Consider the following 13,513-nt stretch of genomic DNA (forward strand, 5'->3'; position numbering starts at 1 on the left):
CGGCGGAGACCTGAGCGCGGCCCGGCGAGCTCCTCAATTTGTTGGCGCTGCCCCCTCCCCTCGGCGGCGCGCGGGCGGCGTCTCAAAGGGGAGGACCCTGCGGCGCGGGTAAGAGGCGGCGGGAGCGCGCGGCCCGCGGATTGCGGCCGCGGCGCGCCGGGACGCCAGGACTCCGCGCTCCGCACCCACCGGTGGCCGCCGCCGCGCGACCCCGCGCCCCCCGCGCTCGCCCACCGGCCGGAGCACCGAGGACCCGGGCGGGCGCCCGGGGACCCGCGAGGGCGACCGCGCGCCGCCTGCGCTCCGGCAGCGGCGGATGCGCGCGGACGGCCGCGGACGCCGGGCCCGAGGTGAGGCGACCCCGGGGACGCCGAGACCCGGGCGGCGGGCTGGGAAGTCGGGGCGCCCGGAGCAGGCGAGGGGCCGCGCGCGCTTCCTCTGAAGCGGAGCGGGCGTGGGGCGGCCGCGGCGAGGCAGCGCCGAGCAGGGCCTAAGTGCAGGGCTCCCCCTCTTTCCGCCTGGTCTCGGGGCGGCTCTCTGGCACCCCTGCGGGGATGCGGGGACGCGTCCCGCTGTCCCGGGGGCCGCGACGCTCCGTCCCCAGCCCCTGCTAAACCCGCTTTGTCTCGCGCCCCCCAGGCTAGGACGGACCGAGCGGCGCCCGCGGTGGCCGGACCGGGAGCATGGACAGACCCCGGAGCCTGGCGCCCAGCCCTGCCCTGCGGCGGTAAGCGACTTTCCCCGCGGCCGCGTGGGTCCTGCGCGCCGGGGCCCTTGCGGGTGACCCGGGACGTGCGCGCCAAGCCGGCCCCGCTCACGGCGCTCTCCCTCCCTCCCTCCCCATCCAGGTGGCTGCTGCTGGGGGCAGTGACCGTGGGGCTCCTGGCCCAGAGCGTCCTCGCGGTAAGTCCTGGGGCCCGTTCGTGGGCTTTGATTCGCCGACAACAGAGCAGCGGGGGCACAGAGTGGCCTCAGCAGAAGGCAGTCCATGCGTGCTCACCTGAGTGTGCGTGTGTGCGTGTGTGTGTGTGTGTGTGTGTGTGTGCGCGCGCGCGCGCGGCCGTGACCCAGCCCCGGTTCCTAGAGAGCCGGCTTTCCCCGGAGAACTCGAGTTTGCCTGCCCTTGGGTTCCCCACTTCTGCCGTGTGCGTTACAGGCCGGGTCCTCCCACCGAAGCCAGTAACTTAAAAAGTAGCCTGCGGCATCGTCACCTGAGCGCAACCGTGGCTTCTGGAGGGGAGACTGTGCGGGGGGCGCCCGGGTACCAGGAGAAACGTGTGTGCGGACCTGGGAAGGGGGTCCAGATACCGTCCTTGGCAGAGAGTTTTCTCCTGCCTCTAAATGAGAGGCTTTGGGAGAGTGGGCGGGCCGAGGGGGGAGCGAGACAAGAGTGTCCTACTTCGTCGTCGTCGTCACCGTGCCGGGGACAATGGCAGTTTTCCCCGGTCTGAGTCCGGCCCGGGAACTGGGCGGCGAAGGTGCTGAGGGGGTGCCAGGGTGGGCATTGCCCTGGAGACTGCAGACGGGATTCTGTACATTGGGTTTAAGTAGCTGGAGCCACTTTTGACCGGGCTCGACAGAACGGGGCCGAGAGCCACAGGGTGGCCCAGTTGGTGGTCCCTTCCGCGGTGGACACAGATGTCCCAAGCGGGACAGAGGCGGGGGCTTGCTGAGCCCCCACCCGCCCTCCCTGCGCTCTAACAGAGTTCCTGGCCTTCGAGTGACTGCGGGCTCCCTGTGTGGACAGAGCGCACACAGGACCCTGGGAAGCTGCCTTCCTGGTTTGGTTGAAGTTGTGTTACTTGCATCGTCTGTCCTCGTGTAAAACAAACAAGGATTTTAAAGGCAGTGAGCGAAAAAGTGCTCCCCCAGCTTGGAAAGAAACTTTAGCTCCGCTTTTCTGCCTTCTGCTCCAGTCCTGGCCCCAGCCTGGGACGTCAGAGGTGAAGTCCGTAGACTTTCACCAGAACATTGCAGGCCAGAGTTTTCTTAAAGCCCAAGTCTGTCTCTTCTCCGTCTCTGCGTGTTCTGGCAGATGAAGATGAAAGCCTAGATAGTGGAGCCACGGAGTCCTGTGGCCCTTGGGCACACCGGCAGGTAGGACTTGGCCCACAGCTATGAGTCAGGGCGGCTGACTCCCTCTCGAAGGTGGAGGAGGGCCTAGAATGGCCAGCCCTGAATCGCGCTGAGAGCATGTGCCTGGTGTGCTCTCTCCACACCCCTTGGCCACAAAACCACTTTAGTAATACTCGGGGTTTCTTCCTGGGGATGGTGGTGAAAGTGTCATGAGTCTTCCATGGTGCTGATCCTAACACTGGTGGGAAAGGCTCCAAGTCTGAAGACGGGACCACTATACGGAGCTCTCCCTGGTCCCGCAGATCCTGAGCCCCGGGGGTCCAGACTTAGAACGGGAAGAGAGTATTCCCCGCCTGTTACAGAGGCAGGCGCCCACCCCCGTGCCCTCCTCCAGACCCGCTTAGATGCAGCTCGCTCCCCTGAGTGTCTGCCCTCCCACTCACGGATGAGACTGAGAGCATTACTGTCTGGCTGCACTTCCCGGAGTGGGTGCCTTGGACCCCTCCACCCACCCGGGAGGCTGGGTCACTCCAAATCTAGATCTTCTGGTCAGACTTCCCGGGGTGGAGCCTGGAAGTCTGGCTTCTGCTTGATGCCCCAGTTTGGGAGCCCCTGAATTAGAGCATTGGGTAGGGAGACAGTTGGCATCACTTGCCACTTGGAGTCATTTTACTAGAGGCTTATGGGTACACAGTCTTCAACAGATAGGTAACTTATACTCAACATTGGATCTTCTACTTATTAACTTCTTATTGACCTCTGGCTTTAATAGGTATCACCTCGATCCTTAACTGCATCCATTAAGAAATCTGCCTTATCTGTGGCAAGGTCATCTCCTCCCCTATTGTCTGCTAGGCTCAAGGACCCTTGTCTCATTGCCCGTTTGTGACAAGGACTCTTCCCCGGGGTAGGCAAGGTCAGAAAAAAGGGGCTGCTTGTCATAGCTGGAAGAGCTTTGTAGCAGAAGCAGCTGAAAGTGGTTGTCAAAGAGCATAGACAACTATTTATTGACTGCTTCTTCTGTGCCTACTTGTGGGCCGTCTAGGCCTCATGCAAAACACATCTACCTGAGTAGGTAACTATTATTACCTCTGTTTTACAGATGAGAAAACAGAGGCACAAAGTGTTTAGACGGCTTGCTCAAGGTCTCCCTTTGTCAGTGCTGATGTGGGGTTTGAACCCAGACAGCTGCCCACTCAGTGACCCGGGATCAGACTGTAGGTCAGTGGTGAGGACGCTCCTGAGGTTCAGTATTTGAGCCCTCTGCTTCTGCTTTCTCTTCGCTCTTGACCGTAACGAAGAGTGAAGCCCACCGCCCGGGTTCTGGAAAGGGAAGTGTCGCTCCTTGTCCCCACTGCCCCACTGGAAGGCGTGGGAGCCCAGAGCTAAGGCCGTCAGTCAGATGGACAGACCCCAGCGCAGTGGCCTGGAGCAAGTGCCTGAGGCATCTGCCTGGCTCCTGGGGGGGATGGTTCCTGCCGAGGGGCCTTTGTAGAGACTTGAAAGCCCTGCTGCAGCCTGTGCTGAGCATTGTTACTTATCTCCAGAGATTGGGCAGCAGCCTTGAAGATCTAAGAGACCAGTCTGGTGTGAATCTGGGGGGAAGAGAATTCCAGAGAACAAAGGCCTTCCCTGAGATCAGATCTGCTGTGGGCCAGGCTGACTCCATGGCCTGGGCTGGGGAGGGGCCGCAGGGGATAGGTTCTCTCGGGAGTCAGGGTGCAGCCAGGGGGGCCTGGAGGTGCAGGTGCTGTGTGCCCCAGGAAGCGCTGGGGTCCACACTGCCTTAAGCACCAGCTTCAACCTCCAGGGCCCCTTCCAGGGCTCCAAGCCCTGGGAAGTTCACGCAATGCTCCCGCCAGCAGCCATACCTTTCCCCCGGCCTTGCAAAAAAAAGCAATATCCTCTGAGGTTTTCCCCTCCCCTTTGGTGTGTCGGTCCTGAGATGTCGCCAGTGGGGACACAGGAATCCAGGAGGCGCTTCTTTCCCGGAATTCCCTAGAGCACCGGTCCCGATGTTGGAAATCTGGGCCCCTGAGAAGAAGGGAAATAGCACAGCTCTGTTCGTGGAAAAACAGGCAGGAAGCGTGGACCCCGCTCTCTGGAGGCCAGGAAAGCCGACCTCCCCAGGTGGCTGGCGTGACTCAGCCACAGGGAGTGACAGGAGGGACTTGTCATAGCGTCGCAGAACAGAATGTGCCACCAAGGGTGGGCGTGGGGACAGCCCTCGCACCGTCCATGGCGTGGTTCAGAGCCAGAGAGCGAGAAAGTGAAAAGTTCGAGAGTAGACAATGAACACGTGGCTAAAACAGTAAACGTGAAAAGATGGTCTTTCTGAAAAGAGGATTAAAAAAAAACAACTAGACTAACCAAACAGCAGAGACAATGTGAGGGGGAAGCAGAGCCTTCGGCGTTGGGTCTGATGGCGACAAAACGGGGCTGTGGTGACGCAAGGCGGGTTTAGAGCGTCTGCTCTTTTCCTCCGAGATGGAGCACTGGTCTGTGATGGGGAAGCTTTGGTGACAGGGCTGTGGCTGCGTCCTGCAGTGTCTGCGGGGGTCGGGGGACGTCATCACCGCTGCTGAGGGCTGCAAGTGGAGTGCGGAGCCCCGGCCTCGGCTGCTTCGGCTTGTAAACCAGGCGGTCTGTGTAGGGGCTGGTGGCGCCCCAGGCTTGGGGGCAGCAGAGACAGACGTGCTGCTCCAGGGTGTGACTTGAAAATAAATAGACTGGGGCGCCTGGGGGCTCAGTTGGTTGGGCGTCCGACTTCAGCTCAGGTCATGATCTCGCACTTTGTGGGTTCAAGCCCCACGTCGGGCTCTGTGCTGACAGCTCAGGGCCTGGAGCCTGCTTAGGATGCTGTGTCTCCCTCTCTCTCTCTCTCTGTCTCTCTCTCTCTCTCTGCCCCTCCCCCACACGCTCACACATCCCCCCCCCAAAAAAACATAAGTTAAAATCTTAAAAAGTTAAAAAAAATAAATATACTGCATTAGGCTTTTTATCTTCATGGTGTGAGAAGCTTCTGGAATCCAGTGAACGGTACAGGCAGGTTTTTGGTGGTTACCTCTTGCCCTGGAGGCCGAACCCTCAGTTAAGGAGACTGGGCCAGATAAAGGCCTAAGTGATGCACTAACCCTGATGTCAGTGGCTTCACCGAATGAATGAATGAAAGAGGGGGTGTCTGATCTTAGGGGGACCCCACACGTGTCTCCAGTCCCATCCACGCGGTCAGGGAGTGGAGATCAAGGGAAGCCCCAGCCCCAGCAGTGCCCCTGCAAGCTCGGCCCCACCCCATGCTGGGTGCCCCTCCTCCCAGCGCCCGGCCGGGCTCCTGGTGCCCAGGGAGCCCTCTTAGGCTGTGCTCCGATGCTGTGAGGGACGCTGCCTTTTGAAGCAACAGGTTCTTTTGTAAATAGGCCCCCCTAAGTTCGGCGTGGTGTCCTGGACTGAATCTTGGAAGAGAGAAAGAACGTTAGCGGAAAAACCGGCAAAAGCCTCATAGCGTCTGTAGTTAAAGCGCTCATGTTACTTCGTCGTTCTGACAAAATGAAGACGTAGAGACGTCGCGTCATCATTCTTGACGAAGGCTCTGCAGGGACCCTCGGCGCTGTCTGTGCAGATGGGAATGTGTCCGAGCCAGCGCCTGCTCGCAGAGGCCCCGGAGCAGCCCCGCGGGGCCTGCACATGTCTGGGGACGCTGAGAAGCAGGTCTCCAACTAGCGGGCAGCGGGTGTGGGCGGCACGAGGGAAGTACTGTTCCCGTCTTCTCTCTACTGGGCTAAGGACGAAAGGTGCCTGTGTGTGCTTGGAGGACTAGCAGAGGCCGCCCCTCCCTGGCACGGAGCGTCTGTGCCCCTCCCTTGGGTGGACGGGGGAGGGGAGGAGGCACCCCGATGCAGTTTCCACCGCGCGGCCAGTGGTTGGGCCTCCGAGCTTGAGCCACGGTGGCCTCCCTCTCCTTGACTGACTGCCCGGGGACGACGTGGTTCTAGTTCTTTCCAGACCTCGTGGCAGGACAGGCTGGCACGATGGTGCCGCTCTCCCAAAGCCACTGGACGTCGCTGCCTCACACGCTGGCCCTTGCTGCTCCGTCCGGCCGCGTCTGTAGGCCGTAGGCATGTGTGCAGACGGAGAGCCCCGCCCCACCTGCCCGCTAGAAACCCTGTGGACAGCTGGGTGGGAAGGCGGCTCTGCCCGGGGCGGCCGGGGTCCTGGAGCCCCGCCTGTGCAGGCGCCCTGCCTCGCCAGCGGCCTCGTGATAGAGCTTGGAGTGCCACAGGCCACATCCCCAAGTGGCCACACCTTCCACCCCAGTCATGGGCTGCGGGGAAAAGGCCAGGAGCTAGGATGGCCAGTGGCCAGCGGCTGTCACCTCACACATTAGCCTCTGTCACCACCCTGCAGGGACAGAGCAGCCCCTGGGCTCCGGCCCTGGCCAGTTCTGCTTTGTGGCTTCCTGCACACCCTGTCTCTTCGCTGTAGCCCATGGCCTCGGCACACAGAGGACACCCTGTCCCCTTGCCCAAGACACAGAGGTCAGCAGGCCTGCGCCCACCTGGCTGGAGCCTCTGTCCCTTGGAAGTGAGACCCATTTAGGGGTCTAATTAAAGTGCCCTCTCAGACTGCCAGGACTTACAATATCATTAGAGATTAATGACCTTAGGGGCGCCTGGATGCCACAGTCAGTTGAGTGTCCGACCCTTGGTTTCTGCTCAGGTCACGATCCCAGGGTCGTAGGATCGACCCTGCGTTGGGCTACATGCTGAGCAGGGAGCCTGCTTGGGATTCTCCCCTCTCTCTGCCCCTTTCCTGCTCTCCCTCTCTCTCTCTCAAATAATAAAATTTAAAAAGATACTAATGATTTTAAATCATCCTCTGTAACACACGTAGACAGCAAACATTTGTCCGCACTCATCCTCGATGTAAGTGCTGCTGGAATCCAACATTTAGGGCGCATTTAGTCTCTCTCCGGGATTTGTGCACTGCTCCATCGTTTGCTCTGGGGCCTGAAACACAGTAGGCCTTCAATAGAATGTTCTAGAAATGAGTGAGGATGTGGTTATTTGAAAGTCTTCAAACACATATTTTGGATGAGAAATACAGTCATAGAACAAGAATAAGAGATTAGATTAGAATGTAGCTTTTCTCACTGTGGGAGTTTCCCCACGCCCCCGAATTAAGCACTGCCCCCGCTGGGTAGAGCTGGCCGAGCATGATGCTGGAGCAACATGGACCGTTGATCTGTCCGTGAAGGCTTTGCGTTTTTTCCTAGGGATCGTTTCAGCCCCACCCATAAAATTCCTATTTTGCTGCTTTTGCCCAGTTCGGTGATCTCCCATGGGGGAGCTACAGAAGAATGGGTGTTATTGAATTCCATGCACTAATTTTCTGGTACCTGGTAGAAATGCTGTAACAATATGTTTGTCTGTGTGTTGAGCATGTGGGCTCCATGAGAACAGAGAGGCTGATGAGCAGTGGCTGTGCAATAACCACACACTGGCGGGAAGGAGGGACTCAGGAAACCGGCCAGTGCCATGGGCCCTACTGGGCACACCTCCCTCCCTCTCTCCCCGCACCCAGCGGCCCCTGCTCCAGGTTGGAGAGAGGGAAGGGGGCTCCTGGGAGGGCTTGTGGGGTCTCCTAGGATCAGAAATCAGAAATAGGAAATCCTGAAGATGCTTCTAAAGTTCCAGAACCCCCAGGAACAACTAAAATATCCCCGAGACACAGCAACTCCTGCCTGCTGGTCACATCGGTGCCAGGAACTGAGCTAAGCCACCAACACACAGTCCCTGCTAAATGCCCACAGCGCTGCGATTACCCCACTTTACGGGTGTGCAGACTGAGGCACACCCAGGTGAGGGCACTTGTCGTGGCCAATAAGCAGGGAGGCTTGGAGCAGTTCCAGGGCTTGCTCATCCCAAAGCCTTTGCTCACAACCACTGAGCTAGGCTGACAAGTCCCTAGTCATAGAATATGAGCACATATGCAAGATACATAAAGCGTGGGGCACATAAGTATACGTATGTCTATATGTGGGAAATATATGTATATGTTATTTGTCTATATAGAGCATAGATAGATGATAGATGTAGGTGCTAGCTGCACAGAGGTGCTAGAGACAGATTAGATACAGACATAGATTGATGATGGGTAGATAGATGGACTGATAGATAGATTATGGACGTAGATGATAGATTATAGAGAAAGAGAGACAGATAGGTAAATAGGTAGGTGGATGATGGGTGGAGATAGATGATAGATGGAAAGATCATAGAGAGATATGAAGATGAGAGGAACAGAGAACGGTGGAGCTTATGCGTGCCCACACACATGGCCCTGGAAGCTCCTGGCTCCTTCCCCACGAGGGCTGCCCAGGCGGCAGGGGATGGCATGACTGTCTGCAGGGAGTTGTCAGGCAGACCTGCTCTGTTTGGGGACCCCCTGCAGGGAGGCCGGCCTGTGCGTGTAGGTGACTACACCTACTTCCTGAACTCCTGGAAACAGACTAGACAGGTGGCAGTCCGGACAGGGTGACCCAGAGAGGCCCGAGTGGGCAATGGGGAGTCCCATCCACAGGCAGAGCCCCTGGAAGTCTCTTTCTCCAGGTCCCTTTGGAGATTCCAGGCTGGGGAGGCGTGTGATGACAGCTGTGTAAAGCGGGGAGGGACACAAAAGTGCGGCGTTATGTCGAGCGGATGAGGAAGCTGTTGGGCAAGCCCTAACTTGGAGAAAGGCTTACCGAAACCTCCTAGGGAGTGGGAGCCCCTCCCCAAATTACGATGACTGCGCAGAGACCCCCCGGACACCGGTAGAATGAGGCCAGAGTCCATTTTTCCTGGGCGGCGCATTCCCTCCTGGTGGGGTCTGCTTTCAGGGCAGTGTTCTCGTCGTGGCCTTCTGCACCGAGTTGCCCACGGGCCGGCTGGCAGGCGGGCGGTGTCCATCATGCAGAGCTCGAGCATCTGGGTTTTGGGGCAGTGACACTGGAGAGGAGAAGCCACTTCTCTCTGAGCCTTTTCTTCTGGGTGGGACGGGACTGGGAACCATGGTACGAGGTCACGGCGAGATGGTTTCAGTGCCCTTCATTCACTGCCTGAATGGGTTGGACTCTTCCAGGAACCGTTATGTACATGAACCCTCCCGGGGCTCACGTCCAGGCCCAGAGTGAGACAGGCCAGGAGCAGCGGGTAGGGGTGTTCAGCGAGCACTGCGTGTGGCTGTGGGGGGCAAGGCGGAGGGGAGTTGTCCACTGTCTGAATCATGTTTGAAGTTGAATATGCCACCAGGGATGTCCACACTCAGGGAGGAAGCTCGCTGTGGGGGACGGAGTTTCTCTCTCCTTTGACTGGTAGGCTTTACAGTACATCAGATTCACACGGTCATGGTCGTCAGCAAACCCCGTAGAAGGCCCACTCGAGACCTAGAGCCGGGGTCCGTTCCACGGAACGTGGAAGAAAGGGCGGGACTGTGGCGTCGGTTTTCGTAGAGTAAGGCTGGCTTGGGTCTTGAGTTTGAAGGGTGCCCTGCTGCGTCCTCGCTGCGTGACTTTGGGCAAAGCTACTGAGCCTTCAAGCTTTAGCTGCTTTTCTAAAACTGGAATAAAAATAGTTCTACCTCGTGAGTGTGCCCTCCAAGAGAAAGAAGAAATTGCATAGAAAGATCTTAGCAATTATAGCCTTGTAGGGCTTGATAAATGCTGGCCAATGGCTACCAGGTTTTAGGATTTTTTTTAAATTAGGGGCGCCTGGGTGGCTCAGTCGTTTAAGTGTCTGACTTCGGCTCAGGTCATGATCTCATGGTTTGTGGGTTCGAGCCCCATGTGGAGCTCTGTGCTGACAGCTCAGAGCCTGGAGCCTGTTTCAGATTCTGTGTTTCCCTCTCTCTGCCCCTCCCCTGCTCACTCACTCTATCTCTGTCTCTCGCTCTCACTCTTGCTCTCTCTCAAAATTAAATATACATTAAAAAATTTTTTAACTAAATGTGGGTCTTCATCCTCAAAACATAAAAACTTGAAGCCACAGAGAGAGAGTTCAAGTGCTATGAGAATGCGGGGACAGAACAGCTTTGCAGGCCTCGCCGCCCCCACAAGAGGCTCTCTGCCTGGGGCCTCCGAGGCAGAGGTCTGGGTCCTGCCCAGTTCACACACGGGGACAGGGGGGAGGTGGGACGGGACGCCAGGCCCCCAGGGCTGAGGCTTGCTGGAGGCTCACATCCTCTGCACTGGAGTAAGGTTCACATCCTCTGCACTGAGACCCCGCTGTGTTCACATAGCCTGGTGGGCAGCACCCGCGCCCCCCGCAAGCGACCCATGGACATCAGAAGGCTCACAGGGCGACTCGGACACACGGGCATCTTCCCAAAGCCTTTGGACGGCTGTTTCCATTTTCTGGACTTTTGAGAAATGTCAGCAAAGGAAAGAATTTTAATTTTAATTAACATTAGGTCAAGGTGTAACTAAATTATTTCCAGAACAAATGGAAAGACTTACAAAGAACATTTTGTTCAAATAATTCTGGGACCCAAGTATAATTTAACAAAGCAAGAAAACTCCAGAGATTTGGGTTTGGCAAAGCCGCATAGAAAATACCCAGAAAATCCGAGGATAGGGTTTCTCTCTTAGAAGAGCAGGGAGACCCCCCCCTCCCACCCCCCATCATTTCCTGGCAGGGCGGACAGGACATTCATACCGACCTGCTTCCTCCTCGGTGCCCAGGTGAGGAAGGCCAGTGGGCGGAAGGTTCCAGTTGGGAATTCCAGGGAGGAAACCCACCTCCTTCCCTTTCTTCCTTACTTGGCCATTGTCCTTACATTGTCCCAACTGTAACGACCTTGCGGGGGACAAAGCAGCACCAAGTTGGGCCCAGATCCTCTCCTTCCTCTCTGGACACCACCTTGGTTTCCTGCTTATTCCTACCAGGCTTCGTGGGCACCCCCCAACCCCCCACCAGACAATCTTAGTTCAGACAGGATTTCCGTCATCTTAGTCACCGGCTTTTATGGTCCAGCCTCCTCTTTCTGTCGCCAAAGAAGGAATGTTAACAGCAAAGAGTCCTAAATGATTTGTCGATCTGATGCCGATATGGGGGGACATCAGGTTTTGTGTGTGCTGACACCAAGACACCAGGGGTCGGAAGAATAAATGCGTTTCTCCTTGGGTCTTGCCTACAGCGAGCCTTGCCCGTCATTAAACTGCAAAAAGGCAAACACATTCATTTTGATTGCATTTCTAAGAAGCTGCAGAGTTTAAACAAAAATGACAATGGTAGCAAAAATCCTTTGTGTTTAAAATGAAGGCTCATAAATGCTGACATTTCCCGGTCTGGTTCCCTCAGGCACGACAAGAAGCATTTCCTGGGGCTTTGAAGGAGCACCAGTCCTCGCCTCCTCCCCAGGGTTCTGGAAAGAACCTTAGCTGCTCCGTTATAGGAATGAGGCGGGGAAATGTCAGATATGCTCTTGATTGAAATGGAACTTCCCGAATCCCTGGGCTCCAGCTGCCTGCACAGGGCAGGAAATGTGCACGGAACAAGCAAATTCAGTCCTTCAGGCCTCCAGTCCCTGGAAGGAGAGCCCATGCCGGCTCCCTGTCCCCAAGGGCCCGTGGCGGCAGTACCAGTGGTAACAGCAAATCGCTCGTCTGCTTTTCCATTGACTTGTTCTTGCCAGGAGAGGAGAGGAGAGACAAAAATGTTCCTCTCCCAATTCACATCAGTGGAGTCCAATCAAGGGGAAAAGAGTAAGATTTCTCTCTCTTATTTTAAGTTAACATACTTATTTTGAGACAGAGAGAGAGCAAGAAGCGAGAGGGGCAGAAAGAGACAGGGAGAGGGAGAATCTCAAGTGGGCTCCAAGTTGTCAGGGCAGAGCCCAACTTGGGGGTCGAACTCCCAAACCATGAGATCATGACCTGAACCAAGATCAAGAGTAAGACGTTTAACCTGCTGAGCCACCCAGGCGCCCCTACAATGTATCTTTATAAATTCTAATTTGCTTTTTCATCCATTCTCCAAAATTTCTCCACCAAGCTCCTGTGCTCTCCTAGACCTAAAACTTTGCTCAGAGCGGGTCTCGCATCAGTTATGTGCTTGTGCACCATGTGCCTCTGGGACCTGAGCCCGGCCGGGCGTTGGGATTTTGGAGGAACTTGTATAACTCCCCTACTCTGCGTGATCTGCTCTGGGCTGGGGCCGGACATCCTCGTTTCCACCTCTGGATTAAGCCGCAGGCCTCACCCTGGGCTGGAGAATGTTCCAGAATGCTGGAACCCACCCCCCTCCACCCATCCACCCCCAGGGACATTGGGATTTATAACAGGTCCTAAGAAGACTAAAGGAATTCCAGAGCCCATGCAGAGACTGACTTTGCCCTGTGAGACCAAGGCAATTTGCTCCCCAGAAGCCTGGTCCTCCCATTCTGGGCTCTCAATCCGCAGAGGGCAGCCCCCATCCTGGGGACGTCCCACCCAGCACGCACCCGATGGGTGCAGTCCACACTGCGTCTGAGCAACCCCTGTGCTCTTTGCTCTCCAGCCCGAGGAGTTTGTTATCTGCTCCTCCCCTGGTGGGAATTCAATGCACCAGAAATAAATGACTCACTTTACTCCAAAGGGGGAGGGCGTACGATTAGTCAGGCTCACTCCTGATTTTTCTTGGATCCAGAAGGTCCTTACCTAAGAGGTACAAGCAGATAAGAATAGTACTGACTCCTGTCTAGAAGTTCTAGAACATGGAACGGACAGACGCTGATACTTCAGATGACTGGAAAGTTGGTTTTCTCGGAACAAGTCTAACCCAGAGCTGTACGCTTCTGTTTGTGTGAAAACAGGACAGCAAAGCCCGAGCAGGGTCTCAAAGGAAAATAAGTTTATTTAAAAGAAGAAACACAAATATTTCATCGCCTCTTTCTCCTTGCTGCAGTACCTTTAACAAATCTGTTTTCTTCCAGTGCTTGAGTTAAGGACAAAGGAGTGTTTATTCAGGGAACATTTCTGCCTTCATGGTGGTTTTTCTTCCTCATTGGGTTTAATTAACTAAAGTCCGTAAGAATAAACAGAGGAAAAAAGGCAGACTTCGTGAGGTTTCTTTTATTTAATTCCTCATGTAAAAAACAAAAAAGTATTTTCAATCTTTATTCTTTCTCAGCATTTTATGTGTTAAAAGTTAGATGGGGGCGCCTGGATGGCTCAGTCGGTTAAGCGTCCGACTTCAGCTCAGGTCATGATCTCATGGGTTGTGGGTTTGAGCCCCGCATCGGGCTCTGTGCTGACAGCTTAGAGCCTGGGTCCTGTTTCAGATTCTGTGTCTTCCTCTCTCCCTGCCCCTCCCCTGCTTCGCTGTCTCTATCTCTCTCTCAAAAATAAATAAATCATTAAAAAAAAGTTTAAAAAAAAAGCTAGATAAATTTCTTGAAATAAAAAATAAGATCTTTTTTTTTT

The 13,513-nt window shown here is 55.8% G+C and overlaps 1 protein-coding gene across 1 annotated transcript in view; it reads left to right on the forward strand.

Moving 5' to 3' along the window:
• Window positions 1-257: 257 nt before the first annotated feature.
• The window catches only part of COL4A2 (collagen type IV alpha 2 chain), a 167,145-nt gene continuing 153,889 nt past the window's right edge, over window positions 258-13,513 (forward strand). Inside the window, exons 1-3 of the mRNA XM_039226664.1 lie at window positions 258-350; window positions 640-727; window positions 849-903. Of these exons, the coding sequence (XP_039082595.1) occupies window positions 684-727; window positions 849-903 (99 nt within the window). The 5' untranslated portion in view covers window positions 258-350; window positions 640-683. The remainder of the gene's footprint in view (window positions 351-639; window positions 728-848; window positions 904-13,513) is intronic.

Source organism: Hyaena hyaena, unplaced genomic scaffold, assembly GCF_003009895.1.
Source record: "Hyaena hyaena isolate Hyena2069 unplaced genomic scaffold, ASM300989v1 scaffold_22, whole genome shotgun sequence".
NCBI classification, from domain to species: Eukaryota; Metazoa; Chordata; class Mammalia; order Carnivora; family Hyaenidae; genus Hyaena; species Hyaena hyaena.